Source organism: Cinclus cinclus, chromosome 1, assembly GCF_963662255.1.
Source record: "Cinclus cinclus chromosome 1, bCinCin1.1, whole genome shotgun sequence".
Lineage (NCBI taxonomy): Eukaryota > Metazoa > Chordata > Aves > Passeriformes > Cinclidae > Cinclus > Cinclus cinclus.
In genome coordinates, this window is record NC_085046.1 from 145,275,713 (window position 1) to 145,290,501 (window position 14,789).

Here is a 14,789-nt window from a genome sequence, read left to right on the forward strand (position 1 = left end):
TTGGATCAAGATTTATTCAGAATGGTTGTACAGAGAGCGCAAATCGCGTATGTTTCATGTTGCAACATACCAGACATTGTTTGATGGGGGATTGAAATCTGTGAAATGCAACAAGGAATAAGTCCTTAAAATATAGTCTTTTGGTTTTCAGGGTGAAAGAGCACTTGCAGTTCTGAGAAGGGAGTCTCAACCTCTGCTTCCAAGCTTTGAGTGAGCATTTCTCATGCTGGTTTACCTTTTCAAAGCTTTTTTCCTCCCTGTATTGCAAGGATATGAGTAAGATAAATTGCATTTCTTTTTTTCCCATTAAATACAAAAGTAAATATACGGTCACTCAATTCACACATATAAGAGTATTTCCAGTGGTCTTTTAAGTGCAGATCATCAAAGTTTCTTATTGGCTTTTCCAGTAAACGTTGATTTAAAATGCTACTTTATGGGTTTGGTTTCAGTGATTTAGTAATTTTCCTCTGCTTTACCCGTGTGCTGTGTGATAGAGAAGAGCAGGTCTGGCTTCCTCCGGGCTTCTGTCACCCAAGATTCATTGATGAGACACTTAAGGACTAATAAGGAAGCGATGTAAAGCCTCAAAGCTAAAGAACAGAGTGAATCATCACCTAGTATAACAAATGCTTCCTCTGGAAAAAAAAAAAAAAAAAAGGAAAATAGGGTTGACCAAGGTCTTTTAAACTTTGCTTCTCTTTCCTGTTTCAGAACAGGGTGAATCCCAAACCCACTTACAGCCGCACATCTGGGCAACTCATCAGAAACAGTTTCCTGGCTGGTATTTATAAAGCGGTTTGTATTAAAAGAGGCGCAAGTACAGAACGCTGGATAGAAAACACCGCTGTTCGAGGGAGGGGAAAAAGAAAATCAAATCGCGTTTGCACTCCTTTCAATACAAGATCTGCCTTTTTCCGTAACATCTGACAGGGATGGAAAGGACGCCGTCCTGGATCCCCGACCCCGGGAAGGGCCTAGAAGTGTAGTCGTGTGTCGGAAGGGTCGCTGTGCGGTCTGAGGAGGCTCTACAATTCTCGCCGGTCCAACCACAGCCCCACTCTCGCTCCGCTCCCGGTGCGGAGCGGCTCTGGGAGCGCTCCCTCAACACCAGCCCCTCACCGGCCGCGGAGAGGCGGAGCCAGAATCAGCGACCAATGAAAAGCTGCGGCTCGTCTCTGATTGACAGGCCACACCATCCAATAGGGGCCTTCACTTGAGCAAGGCGGTGACACTTGGGGGGCTTTGTTATCCCCGCCCATTGGACGGAGCCGGGGCGGGGCTCCGCTCCCGGGCGGGGCTAAGGGCGGCTAGGGGGCGTGGTCTTGGGCGGTATATAAGCCTGGTGCGGCGCGTTTTTCCGGCTCAGTGGGCGCAGTGTTTCCCGTGGCGGTGTTTGTGTTGCGTGTGTGCGCGCAGTGCCTGCTACTGCCTAATAACCCCTCTTTTATTGTGTGCGCGGCCCCCGTCTTGCCTAGGTCAGCGGCTGCCGGGGCGCGCCTCTCCCTCGTTTTACCCCCTTGTACTCTTCCGCAGAGTGATTTGTCCGCGCCCCTTGCTCGCTGAGGGGGGGGGGCGTCCCCCCAGCCCGCGCCCCTTTTCTCCCCCTCCTGGCCGGGGGCTTGCGGCGCTTCCTTCTGGATGCGTCCCCGCAGCCCCGGGCGGGAGGCGGCCAGGGGGAAACGCTGCCTCCGAGGATTTACCGCCGCCTGGGACTCGGACCCGCTCCTTCTCCGCGGGCGCACCCGGCGCCCCGGCTCCGCTGCCGCTTCGGGCCGCCGCCGCTGCTGCCATGGACGAGAAGTACCTGCCCGAGCTGATGGCGGAGAAGGACTCGCTGGACCCGTCCTTCACCCACGCCTTGCGGCTGGTCAACCAAGGTGAGGGGCGGCGGGGCGGAGCGGGGCTCCTTGTCCCGCGGTGGGAACGGGCCGGAGTGAGCGCCGGCCGCCGCGGATGCTCATCCGGAGGTTTACCCTTCCCTATTGTACCGCTTGGCGGGGTTTGTTGTGTTCGGGCTCCTGGCGAGGTCCTCGGTGAGGGGTTCAGCCTTGCCTTGCACCGCTCGGCGGGGTTTGTTGTGTTCGGGCTGTCGGTGTTTTCCGGCTACCGGCGCCTTCCCCTTCCCCTGCCGGGCAGCATCGCCCGGGCGGCCGCGCACGCTGGATGCCTTCCCGCACTGCCTCTCTTCCATCGGGGCTTTCTCTGCCATCGCTCACTGCTCGAGTTACACATTATTCCGAAAAGAATGGCTGTGTAAGACGGCTGGGTGTGCTGTGCTCTGCTCGGGCTACACGTCAGTTAAAACCCCAGAAGGTTTTCCTATCTTACCCCGTTCCTGAACAATGAACAGCCGATTGTTTACATGTGTGTGAGCCCTCTTGAGAGCGAGCCGACTGCCGATGGCCTTTCCTCGAAACTTTGCGCTCTGCGGCTAAGATATTAAGGAACCAACGATACATTTTAGTAAACCTTTAAAAAACACAAAGCATATTTTGTTTTGAAATTATATAACTCCAGATGATAAATTACTCCCACCTCTTTCTGCATATGTCATGTCAGATGTGCTTTAAAGTGCTAGCTTTTTGCTTCAGTGGTGCAGTACTGACTATAAAAGTCATGCTATGTGAATTAAAGTATGATTTAATGTACATTTGGAGATACTGTATAATTGGCAGATGACTTTCAAATACAGCTCTAGAGAGACAAATGCTTGATCTAGTGCTTAGGATGCTCAAGTGAAATAAGTGGTGGACTGATCCTCCAATACACCAAACATAGTGACAGCCAAAATTATTTTGGCTTCAATTACAGTGATTAAAAAGCCATGCTTGGTGTACTTTAGATCCTATAACCGGAACAAGTTGAAATTGATGTGGATTCTTCAGTGCATTGTAGGTTTTGATGTGTAATAGGTGCGGATGCCTGTCTCAGAATCAGAAGGGGAATTACTGTTGTCTTGAAATACTCTGGAGTTAGGGGGTAGCTGTCACAGTTTCCACTGTGGAATGCGTATGCTGAGTGGATTGAGGGTCCATGTCCATGGGTGGCTGGTATTTTACGTATTTCCCAACTAAGAATCTGTAAAAATGTCGCTGTTGATTGTAGGAAAACGAGAATTAAGTTTAAAAATTATTTTTAACATTTAATTATTACAGTTACTTGCTGTGTTCACTGTAAATGAAAGAAATACTTCTAAAAATTAAACATTGATATTCCTCTCTAGGTAGTGAAGAGTCTTTTTGCATGTGTAAATTATTCTAAAGAGTTATAGAAGTATGCAATTGACTGTTTTGTGAAGGGTGTTAAAGGAAGTAAATATGTCCTTTTGACTGAGTTTATGGTATTTTTTTGAGGTTCTCATTGAGATGATAAATTGGAGGACTGAAACTCTTGCCTTTCATTATGGTGTCTGCATGTGTACATTCAGCTCCAAAACAATATTACATTGTCAGTGAAAAAATGTAGATGAATATGCATCCAACCTCTGTAATCTAGTAGGTCTCTTGATTTTCTGTTTACTTTGAGAGTAAAGTCTTGGATTATATCTGAAGTGTTTCACATGTTAGGGGTGGGGAAAAGAAAGATTGAGGGTGACTAATCAACTGGTTAACTGTAGTTTAAAATGGAAATTTGTGTAATATCTATGTAAAATAGTTAGTTTAATTGTAGAATCACCAAAGAGCCAGATAAAATGAAGTGACTGTATAATACAAGTGGAAAATATGACTTCAGGAGGGTATGTTTTACAAACACATCCTGCCATGACACTAACTTGATCAGGGACTGTTTTGTTCTCAATTGTATATAATTCTGTGCAGATAAATGAATAACAGTTATTAGTGGAAATAGATATGCAGTAGCTCAGGCTTGGATTTTGTCTGCCAGGTTCACTGAGTATTTTATATATTAGTTCATGTGGAAGCAAAAGAAAGCGCTTGTTTAATTTTTTGACTGGATTTGTTTATCTTTTAAGTTTAAAATGAAATGGGTTTCCAAGTTTGGCTTCTTTTGGGTATCTGTGAGAATGTCTTAGCAAGGGTTTTAAGTGCTTTAAATAACCAGCTTAATTATGTAATAGCATTTTGGTATCTTAGTGGTATTAAATTTGCTGTCTGTATTTACTTAAACTGAAATACTGTACATCAGCTGGCTTTCTTCAGAAATTCAAGACTGATTTGTGAGAGTTGTATGGATAAAGTACAGTCCTTCTGAGATGCTGAAGTAGTTCAGGTGTGTTTACTGCTTAGACAGAAGAGCCAAATTGCTAACAAATTTCCACTCATGTTGGAATTTGGTTTCTCGGGAAAATCCTGGGTCTAGACTTCTGAAATCTGGTAATTATAGTGTTCAAATGGAAGTGGATGAATTTGCATATTATACTTACAATTACACATTATAATTTGTGTACACACAAATTACGTAATTTAAATTTAAAAACTGGAGCTTGACCTGCTTCAAGTTCCTGGTTAACATTTCAGTTAGAATAATGTGGAAATAACTAAGATGCAGTAAGAATATTTTTTTGGGCAGTATTACTGGTCTGTCTTTCTGAATTAAGATATGACAGAAATTTCTCTGCCTTGAAACCTTGTTTTGAAAGCACTGAAATCAAATATCAGTATCCTTCAATGTTCATGCATAGGAAGTCCTGATTTTTCTTGTTGAGAGCTCTGGTCAAGTATTTGATGCCCCGTCTCCTTGGGACACAAATAGAATACCTATGGTGTAATTTTTGTTTTAAAAAGTCACAAACATTTAGCGGCTGCTTAAGTTTTAGAACAATAGTTATCTTTTCCAGGAGATGAGACTTTTTAATTACGAAGATGTATTTGTATACTTGAACATTAAGCCATCCTAAAAAGACAACTACTTTGCCTGTAAACTATTAAACATATTATTGATTGGAAGTAGACTTATTTGCATGTGTAGTAAAAGGTCCATGCTAATAGGATTAATTTGCAGCTGGTACCAGAGGGTGGGAATTGGAACATATTGTCCGGTTATTAGCTTATAGTAACTTCTGTAAATGAAGAACTTTGGGAAAGATGAGATTCTATGAAGGAAGAGCTTAGTACATTAGTATTTCTCTGATTTTCAACTGTCATGTGCTCATCTTTATGCAAAATCTGAAAAATATTTGTCTTGTGGGAGTGATGGTAGTTCTGAAATCAAGCCTTATTTTGAAGGCTGACTTTGCAGTTGTGGTTGTATGTAAATGTACAAGTGTAGTGTTGGTTGTCATGACTTGGTTCATGAGTGATACTCTAAAAATACTCAAAGATCTGTGAGGAAAGTTACTTTACCTTCTTTCACATTTATTTATAGTAGTGATTCAAGACGAGCAGTTTGTGACTGTTGAATGAAGTATGTGAAACTGCAGATGGAAGAAGCTAACTGTAAATAAAACATGCTGATCCTAGACACATTTCTTAGGGAACACGTGAAAACGGGTGCTTGGCAGTGGTTTGGTTTGTGTAGAGAATTGTGTCAATAATGAAAGTTAGGGCTGCTGCCGTTGCTCAAAGAATTCTTGTGCTGACTGGACCTCTGGAATTCTTCCTTACAAGCTCATTTTTGCTGCTTTGAGATTTGAGGTAATATCTGAAGTTGGCAAGGCTTTCTTTAAAATGTCAATGAGATGATGGAGAGGAATACCAAGCCTTCCTATCAGTAGATGGCTGTATGTGCTAACTGTGTGTTGAATGCCTTCCCTGAGCCATGAGTCTAGGGGTGATCAGCAGGGGCTTGCTGTGTCTTGTGTCAAATTTCACGTGGGAGTTCAATAATCAGAGTTGTACCTCACAAATATCAGTGAGGTACAGGGGACTGTACTCACTCACTGCTTTGTGGAGAATATTAGTGGTCTAATATTTTTTCTTCTCTGCGGAAATGGCTTTGAAAAAATGGTTTAAGTAGGAGCTTACCAACAAATTAAGGCTCCTTATATATTAGTGATTTTTGCTGTGGTTTAAGCCCAGCTTGGTTGGTAGGTACTGTGCAGCCACTTGTTCCCTTTCCCCTGCTGGAATCCGGGGAGAATTGAAGAATGATACAACTTGTGGGTTTAATGACTGAAATGAAGTAAAATATAATAATTATACTGGAAATGAAAAAGAGGAATAAAACCTCAGAGAAACAAGTGATGCATAATATACAGTTGTTTCCCATCTGCTGACTGATGCCCAGGTTGTCCTTGAGCAGCAGTCAGTGGCTCTGAGTCAACTCCCCCCAGTTTATATACTGGGCATCCATCCCGTGGTGTAGAATATTCCTTTGTCCAGTTCAGGTCACCTCTCCTGGCTGTGCTCCCTCTGGGATTCTTGTGCACCTGCTCCCCAGCAGAGTGTGAGACGCTGCAAAGTCCTTGATTTAGAGTCAACACTACTTAGCAACAACCAAAACATCACTGTGTTGTCAACTCTCATACTGAATCTGAAGCACAGCACTGTACCAGGCACTAGGAGGAAAATTAACTCTATCCCAGCCAGAACCGGGACAACCTTCAGTAAATCTGTCTAAGTAGTGTTTGATGTTTTTGTTTAATTTATCAAAAATAAATGTGATTGTGTAGTGACATATGTATGTTGTAACACAAGTAATCAGTTTGTCACCGAAGCATCCACTTTCCTCTGTGGACAAGTTTCATGGCACGGTGCAGACACGTGGTGCTGCTCATTCCCAGTCACTGATGGTGTGGAATGTACTTCCTCGGTGTAACCTCAAACTCTTTGTTTTGTTGTTATAGTAGCAATCACAAAAACAATACTTGTTTCAAGTGTCCTGCACTTTGAGGATTTCAAAGCAATTCATGAAGGTCATAGGTGTTTTGAAAATGAGACATGGCTGTAGAAAGCTGGTGGTGTTTTGAAATTATTCAGAGCATCTATAAAATACAGTAAGTTTTGTGCTCCTCAGATTTATTTCAGACAACTGGTCACTTTTGGTTGGCATTCTTAGAAGTTAACCAGAAATAAACTGTTTGGGGTTTAGTCTGGTTACCAGAAGACAACAGTCTAAGCAAAATGTTTTGGTGGAACTGGATATTTTCCAGGCAGAGTGTGGTGAGAAATTTAAATGACAGTAATGGGAATAAATATGATGTGATGGTTATACCATCAAGCTAGGGAAGGCTGACTTGGATTCTGTTTTCTTAAAGCAGCATGAAAAGTAGTAAGTCTTGGAGGGTAGAAGGGATATTTCAGAGTCTGTCTCTCATCTCAGCTACTTGTATTTGGTAAAACTTCACAAGTTCACATTTTTGTTATGGTTACTCTTTGCTTTTACTGTGGTGAAACTGTATTGGAACAGTCAGAAGGCTTCCTAAAAGCTAGATTTCAATCTTGCTTTCTTAAAAGGCTGGGGAAGTGGTTTATCAGATATTCCAGTCATGTTAACAGGGTTTCTGCAAAATGCAGCTGAAGATAATCATACTTTCTTCACCCCTGGGCTCCTCTGTGTTCTGAAGCCTGATGAGCCTAGAGCCACTGGCTATGATCACAGTTAGTGTAAAGCTGACTCCTAATTCATTTGCACACTCACTTTGGCAGTCAATGAGAGAGATTGAATTTAAAGCTTTCAAATGCAGGCGACAAACCTGACATGGTTTGTCACTTTCAATCCTTTTTGACAGCAGCCGTGCAAATTAAAACTGTAGCCTTCTGAGTACTTATTTACTGGGGAAGTCAGAAAGAAGGTAACAGTACTGTTCTTCTGGCCTATGGTTTGTTTGACTTTTCTTGCATGCACTTAAAATTTGTGTGTGACCTTTCTGCCCTCTGACCTTGTTACCTTCAAGTGTAATTAAAAAAAAAAAATCTAGGATGTACTTTGGTTTGAAGGAATCGTGTATCAAAGGTCAGAGTTGAGAAGCATCTATAAAGTATTCAGTGTGGTACTGCTTGACTTTTTAATTAGTATTTAGCAGGGTTCAGTAAAAAGCATGTTTAAATAGATTAACTGGTAACTGACACACCTAATATTTTATGGTGAATTAGCTGACTGTTCTTAGCTGAGCTCTGCAGGAATTCTGCAAGCTTAATGTTTACATTATTAATACTGTTTTTCAAATAGAAGATAATGAAGGACAGGGCTTCTATGCTGGGAATGTGGAATATCTTGATAAAGTGGGGTTGTCTACTCCTGAATCCTGGGAAGGTAAGTCTCACCCATGCCATGGGAACTGTTTGGTAGGGGTGGTGGTAATTCTGGGCATTATTTTAGAGCAATATATTTCTAGCCAGGTGTGATTTTTTTTTTTTTCCCAAGTGTAACACTAGCTAGAAAATTAATATCTTTATGGCCTCAAGCTAAGGCTAGAAGGGCATATGGACTCAGGAATTTAATTTTCTTGTGACATTCTAGTTACACAAGACCCTATGTCTTAATCTTTGAGGAAATAATGGAAAAATACAATGCTTTGCAAGCTTGAGAAGGTCTGTAGGCTTCTCGCTAGTCTGATTGGTGTGGGGAAAGTGATCTTGACTTGTGCTTTGAGACCCTGACTGCCTTCAGGAGTGAATAAAGGTGCGAAGAGGCCCCTTAAACTGATGGTGGAATGTCTGGCCAAGAAATACAAATGAAAAAATGCACAATGCTTTAGTAACGGATGATTAACTCTTAAACCAGATATAAGGTTCAGTAGATTTTGTATGTCTTGACATCTTTGCTTCAAAATGAGTTGCATTTATGGGCGTTTGATCCCTGCTAAATTGTTAAGCTCTTTGAACTGCCAATGATTTGGGCTGCACAGTAGCTGTAGTTCAGTTGTTTATGCCAAGGAGCAAATTAAAGAGCAGTAATTGGAGAGGTAGCATGAAGAAGCATTGTTAGACTGACTGATGTATTTTTGTACCTCAACAGCTGAGCAGTGAATGTTTTGTTCTTTGTGTTTATCCTATCTTAAAATTTTCCTTTGCTTCAACTTTCCTTTTTCATATTTATCGCTTATGGTTTTTATCTTGTGCTGTTGTTTTTCAGCATTTTACCTTATTGTCAAGGTAAAGTTATTAAGCAGCTAGGCAGTTAAATGGATTTCCTTTCTATTCTCCATCTCTAGTTGCTATTTGCTTGATGCCTTTCATTTCTTATTTTGATGTGTTTATCAGACTTTTGGCTGCCGGTAGCAACTCAACTTCAACCAAGTTGCAAGGCAGCAAAAAAAGTCAGTTTAATTCTTGTAGATGGTATATCTTTCACTTTTTTGGCTTGTATAGGTGGTCTTTTATGGGTCTTTATTTTCTAGGAAGGATTTGTTGACAAAGTAATTGGAAACCTAAAAGATTAAAGTCATTTCAGTAAACTCATTGTACTTGTTCCGACAGAAGATTTGTTATAACAACTGCTGCTGTGCTGGTCTTGGTGTAATACAGTGACAGTGAAAACCCAAAGTTGCAAATCCTTTCAGGATTTCCCGATTTTTTTTCCGACTTTAATGATCCATCAGGATTGTTCGGAAGGAATAGTCTGAGGAAGATGCCTTTGTGGTCAAGACAAAAAATATAGGAAAATGTCTTAAGTACTGTGTGCAGTTTCAAACACCACCATGTAAATCACATTGTAGTGAAGTTATAAAACAAGTAGTGGGTATTCAGAGGAGGACTCTGAAGATGAAGGGTCTGGAAGAGAAGGTATTTGAGATGTGGCTGACGTCACTTGGTCTCTTCAGCCTGGAGAAGGGGAGACTGAGGGAGACTTCATTGCAGTCTGCAACATCTGCATGAGGGGAAGAGGAAGGGCTGGCACTGATCTCTTTGGTGGCCAGTGACAGGACCTGAGGGAAAGGCCTGAAGTTGTGTCACGGGAGGTTTAGGTTGGGTATTGAGAAAAGGTTCTACACCCACAGGGTGGTTGGACACTGGAACAGGTTCCCAGGGAAGTGGTCACACCACCAAGCCTGACACAGCTCAAGAGCCATTTCAACAAAGCTTTCAGCCACATGATGGGATTCTTGAGCTGGTCTTGTGCAGGGCCAGGAGTTAGATTTCAGTCCTTCTGGGTCCCTTCCAACTCAGGGTATTCTATGATTCTTCCTCTCACTGCTGCTGCACTTGTTGATTACTTGGAGAGTCAATGTGTCTGTAGCCTTTTACTGCCTCAGATCATTCAGTAACAGTATTCTGGGAAGCAGATGTGTTTGAAAGCAAAAGGTTTTAGATGTTTTCAGCCAATTTTCCTACTGCTTTGGGATTAAAATTGTGATTTTTTTTTTCTTTTTTCAGATATAGAAACAGAAGGACTGCTTTTGATATGGTCATTCTTCCTTTCATGTCTTTTCTGTTTGCTAGTAGTGGAAAATGGTTTTTATTACTGTTTTGTTTTGATCCATGTCCTAATTGACTAGAGATGGTTGAGTACCAATCCTGGTGTGTCCCTGGTGAGAAGCCCAGTTTCTGCTTCCTGCAGTCACATCTGCAGTATTTGAAGGGTTAAGGAGATTTTTATTGCCTTTCTTCTACTATTATGCAGAAATGCTGTGGTGCCCTCTATGCCAGCTTTGGTGATACAGCTCCATGAGGTAAAGCAGTGAAGTAAAAAAATCACCCTTGCCTTCTCTACCCGCTTGTAGATTAATGCTAAATGATAAATTTCACTTCTGTGGAAATGAAAGGCACTGTGCTTCATTATGTCTGTTTGGTTATTTGACTTTTTATTGTGTTTAATGGTATCTCATCTCCCCTCCTGAGCTTGAAGGAAAGCAGATTTTTCTCAGCTGTAGAAACAGCTTGGGTATGGTGCTCTTGATCAATTTGTAGAGTCAGGAAAGTACAGAAAGCATTTTTTCACTTTACTAAGTATCCAACTGCTTCATTACCATTTCCAGCCTATTAATTTATGTTCAAGAAGTCCTGATTCTAAAGAAACTTGATCACAGATTGGTTTTCTGCCTTTCTCAAAAGGGTTCCCCAAAATCTTTGTGGTAACTGGAGATGTTTCTCAAAGCAAAAGAGTTTGTTCTTAGTGATTGATTCAGTTTCTCCATTTAAAGCCTGGTGTGTTTGGGGTAGCTATGCTGCTTCACAGCAGATGATACCTGTAGCTGAAGTTAACACTTGCTCTGTATGTAGAGTTATCCCAGTACTATCCTAGGCTGGATGGTCTGCAAGGTGAAATGCAGCACCTTAATAATAGATCTTAGGGATTGGGAAAGACTATTGTGGTCCAGTTTGTCTTGTGTTACACATATTGGTCTTAAAGATTCTTTTCACTTATCGTATACTCTTGACCTTTTTATTACACTGCGCATCCATGGTCTGGAAAAATGATTAGGTTTTTTTATTGGCCTACTGTATAAAAGCATGCAACAAAAGATTTATGTTTTTAAGGCTTTTATTGTAAGGCTTCTTGAGAGCTTTTTGTTTCTGCAGGCACTTGAGTCTTCACAGAAGCCTGTTAATACCATGTGAAACAAATACTGGGAACGATATAAGTGTTGTCATAAAGTGCTTGTGAGGGTTGTGGTGTTTTTTGGCTGGGGTTAATTTTTTATTCCTAGTAGCCGGTGTGGGGTTGTATTTTGCATTTGGGATGAAAGCACTGCTGATAGCACGGGGATGTTTTCATTACTGCTTAACAGAGCTTAGAGGCCTTCTCTGCTCCTTCAAGGTTCTTTCTGCTCCTCATCCCACCAGCGAGGAGGCTGGGGGGAACAAGGAGTGGGGTACGACATGGCTGGGACAGCTGACCCCAGCTGACCCAAGAGATGTTCCTGACCATGTGGCATCGTGCCCAGCATTTTTAAAGCTGGAGGGGAAGAAGGAAGAGAGGAAGTTTGGAGTTTGTTTTTCCAAGTCACCATTATGTCCGATGGAGCCCTGCTTTCCTGAGAATGCCTGAGCACCTGCCTGGCCATGGCAAGCGGTGAATGAATTGTTTTGCTTTGCTTATGTGCATGGATTTTGCTTTACCTACTATTAAACTGTCTTTATCTCGACCTATGAAGTTTATTTATTTTGCCCTGTGATTTTCTCCCCCATGCTTCTGGGGGGAAGGGAGCACCTATGTGGGGCTCAGCTGCTAGCTAGGGCTGAACCACGACAGAGAACTAATGGCCTCTGAAGACTTTTTCCAGCCTTTTATCATCTGTGTATTTGAGGATCTTGGGTGGTTACATACTATTATTATGGCCACACTTTGGAAAGAGCAGAAGCCTTCCACAGCAGGTTGTTCTGCAAGATTCTAATGCAGCATCTACATGTAGTACTCCTGACAATGTAGCTTATGCAGAGGGGTTTTTGAACGCATCTTTACCGTACAACTCTGTTACGATTAGGGCACTAGTTATTGGAGAAGGCGTTGTGTGTGTTTCATTTTGGGGGAGTTGTAGAGCGTTTCGGGAATTATTTCTGCAGCGGTTCCGCCCGCGCCGAGTAGTGCCAGGAGGGGGCGACAGCAGCCCGGCCCTGCGGGGCTCCCGGGAATATGGGGCGTGGGATTCCTGATGGCCTGCCCGGGACAGCCGGGATAGAGGGGGGCGTGGGATTCCTGATGGCCTGCCCGGGACAGCCGGGATAGAGGGGGGCGTGGGATTCCTGATGGCCTGCCCGGGACAGCCGGGATAGAGGGGGGCGTGGGATTCCTGATGGCCTGCCCGGGACAGCCGGGATAGAGGGGGGCGTGGGATTCCTGATGGCCTGCCCGGGACAGCCGGGATAGAGGGGGGCGTGGGATCCCTGATGGCCTGCCCGGGACAGCCGGGATAGAGGGGGGCGTGGGATCCCTGATGGCCTGCCCGGGACAGCCGGGATATAGGGGGGTGTAGGAGCCCTGATTCCTTACCCGGGAGGGCTGGGATCGGGGCTGGAGGATCGGGTGCCAGCCCCTCGGGAGAGGTGGGAGCGAGTGTGATTCCCGGGAGAAGGGGCTCGGGCGCGGGGTGCCAGCGGTGTTCTCCTGTCACAGCAGCTCGGCAGCCAGATGTGTTCTGTCTGACCCGCATCTCCAGGTGCAGGTGTGTCCCTGTCCTGCTGTCACCCCGGCCTGCAGCCGGGCAATGGGGGAGTGAGTCCGAGGAGCAAAAGTTACGGGACTCTGTGTTAAGATAGGTTACCTTGGCAAGGGAGGTACAAGCTGTGCACATAAGAAAATGAAAACAAGGAATCCATTCACCACTTCCCATGAGCAGGCAGGATTCCAAAACACCTTACTGTGGCTCCAGGAGACAAATGTTTCCATTTGAACATCCTCCCCTTCCTTATTCCTCCGACTCCATATGTCCACCTCTTCCTTCTGCCCCTCACTTTATATGGTAAGGATGATGCCATATCATACACGGGGGTGGTTTTAAACTAAAAGAAATTTGGATTATATGTGAGGAAGAAACTCTACTCTGTGTGCTGAGGCACAGGCATAGGTTGGCCAGAGAAGCTGTGAAAGCCCCATCCCTTGGAGTGTTCCAGGTCAGGTTGGATGTGGCTCTGAGCAACCTAGCCTAGGGGAAGATGTCCCTGCTCATGGCAGGGGCTATGGAACTAGGTGATTTTTTAAGGTCATTTGCACCCCACATCCTTCTATGTCCTGAACTAGCTTTGGCCTCTTGTGTTTTCTTCATGTATGCTTGAACTATTAAGCCTCCTGTCAGTCCAATCTGATGTTTTAGAATAAGCTTTCCCAGACTTTTAAACTTCAAGCTCTTAAGATATTCCTTTATTATCAGCTGATTAAATGGAGAGTATGGGGAAATTACCATAATGGTATTTATAAATTATTTATTTATAAATGCACTTGTACAGTTTGCAGGCTTGAAAAAATAGGCCTTGTTTGAGATCCTAAGTGCTAGTTCAGATAGTTCAAGATGAGGTTAATTAAAAATGCTGGTGTGTATTTCATTCGCATAAGTGGCAAGTAGCTGGCTGTGGGATCAGCTCTATAAAGAACTCTAAGCAAATTATCCTTTAGATTAATGTGCTGACAGTGGAAAATGGATGTGACTTGCTATCTTAACTGGTAGATCATAGTTTTTTTAGACTTCAGTGGCGTGTTGAGCATTGTGCTAACATAATGTATTTTCTGCCTCTGAGTAGGTTGTAGGTCCTGAAGGCACCAATCCCTTATTCCTGTTCATGTGTTCAAAGCAAAGACCAAAGCTTCCAGTGGCTGCCTGGGCGAGGAGGCCGCTTGCTATGATGCCTTGCATGAGGCTGATGCTGAGTATTTATTTAGTTCCTCTAGGCAGTAGCTAAAGTACTCAGCTTGCTGGATAGCCACCTACTTGGTCATTTTTCTGGAGAAAGCACTGAAATTGATAGGAAATAATTGAATAAAAAGTACTTTCCTTTCCCACTTGGATAAGTATAAGGTAAAACTGTAGGGTTAATTTTGTTCCAGTTCTTTCAGAATATTTTTCTTTATATTTTTGCACTAGACTAGTAACTGGCTAGAGCTCAACCCTGTTGGTTGTATTTCAGTAAATCTTTTAGCGGTAACTGTTCATTATTTCTAAGTCTGTGCAAATGATGCTAATCATGTAGGTATGTTGTGTCAGCATCTGTATGAGGTATTTTTTTGGCTCCTTACTTGGAAAGGTTTCAGTGCTGTTATTAAAGCTGAGATTTGAAGCTTTTCTGCAGAGTCATTGGAAAAGAGCTGAGTGGAGGGAATACAGAAAGCATAGTTCCTTTATACAGGTTTGGTACCTTAAACATGGCTTTGCATACTGTTAGTAATGGTTGTCAAGCTGTCCTGTAATAAAACAAATGTTAGTGGTTTTTTTTATTTCTTTTTATTGGTGACTAATTAGCTGTTTGAGCTGTATCAATTATAGTCAATCAACTTTCTGTAATAACACCTTT

At 43.0% G+C, this 14,789-nt stretch overlaps 1 protein-coding gene across 1 annotated transcript in view; it reads left to right on the forward strand.

Annotated features, from left to right (window-relative positions):
- The first annotated feature begins 1,792 nt into the window (after positions 1-1,792).
- Positions 1,793-14,789, forward strand: part of KHDRBS3 (KH RNA binding domain containing, signal transduction associated 3) — an 84,834-nt gene continuing 71,837 nt past the window's right edge. Inside the window, exon 1 of the mRNA XM_062504114.1 lies at positions 1,793-1,880. Within this exon, the coding sequence (XP_062360098.1) occupies positions 1,793-1,880 (88 nt within the window). The remainder of the gene's footprint in view (positions 1,881-14,789) is intronic.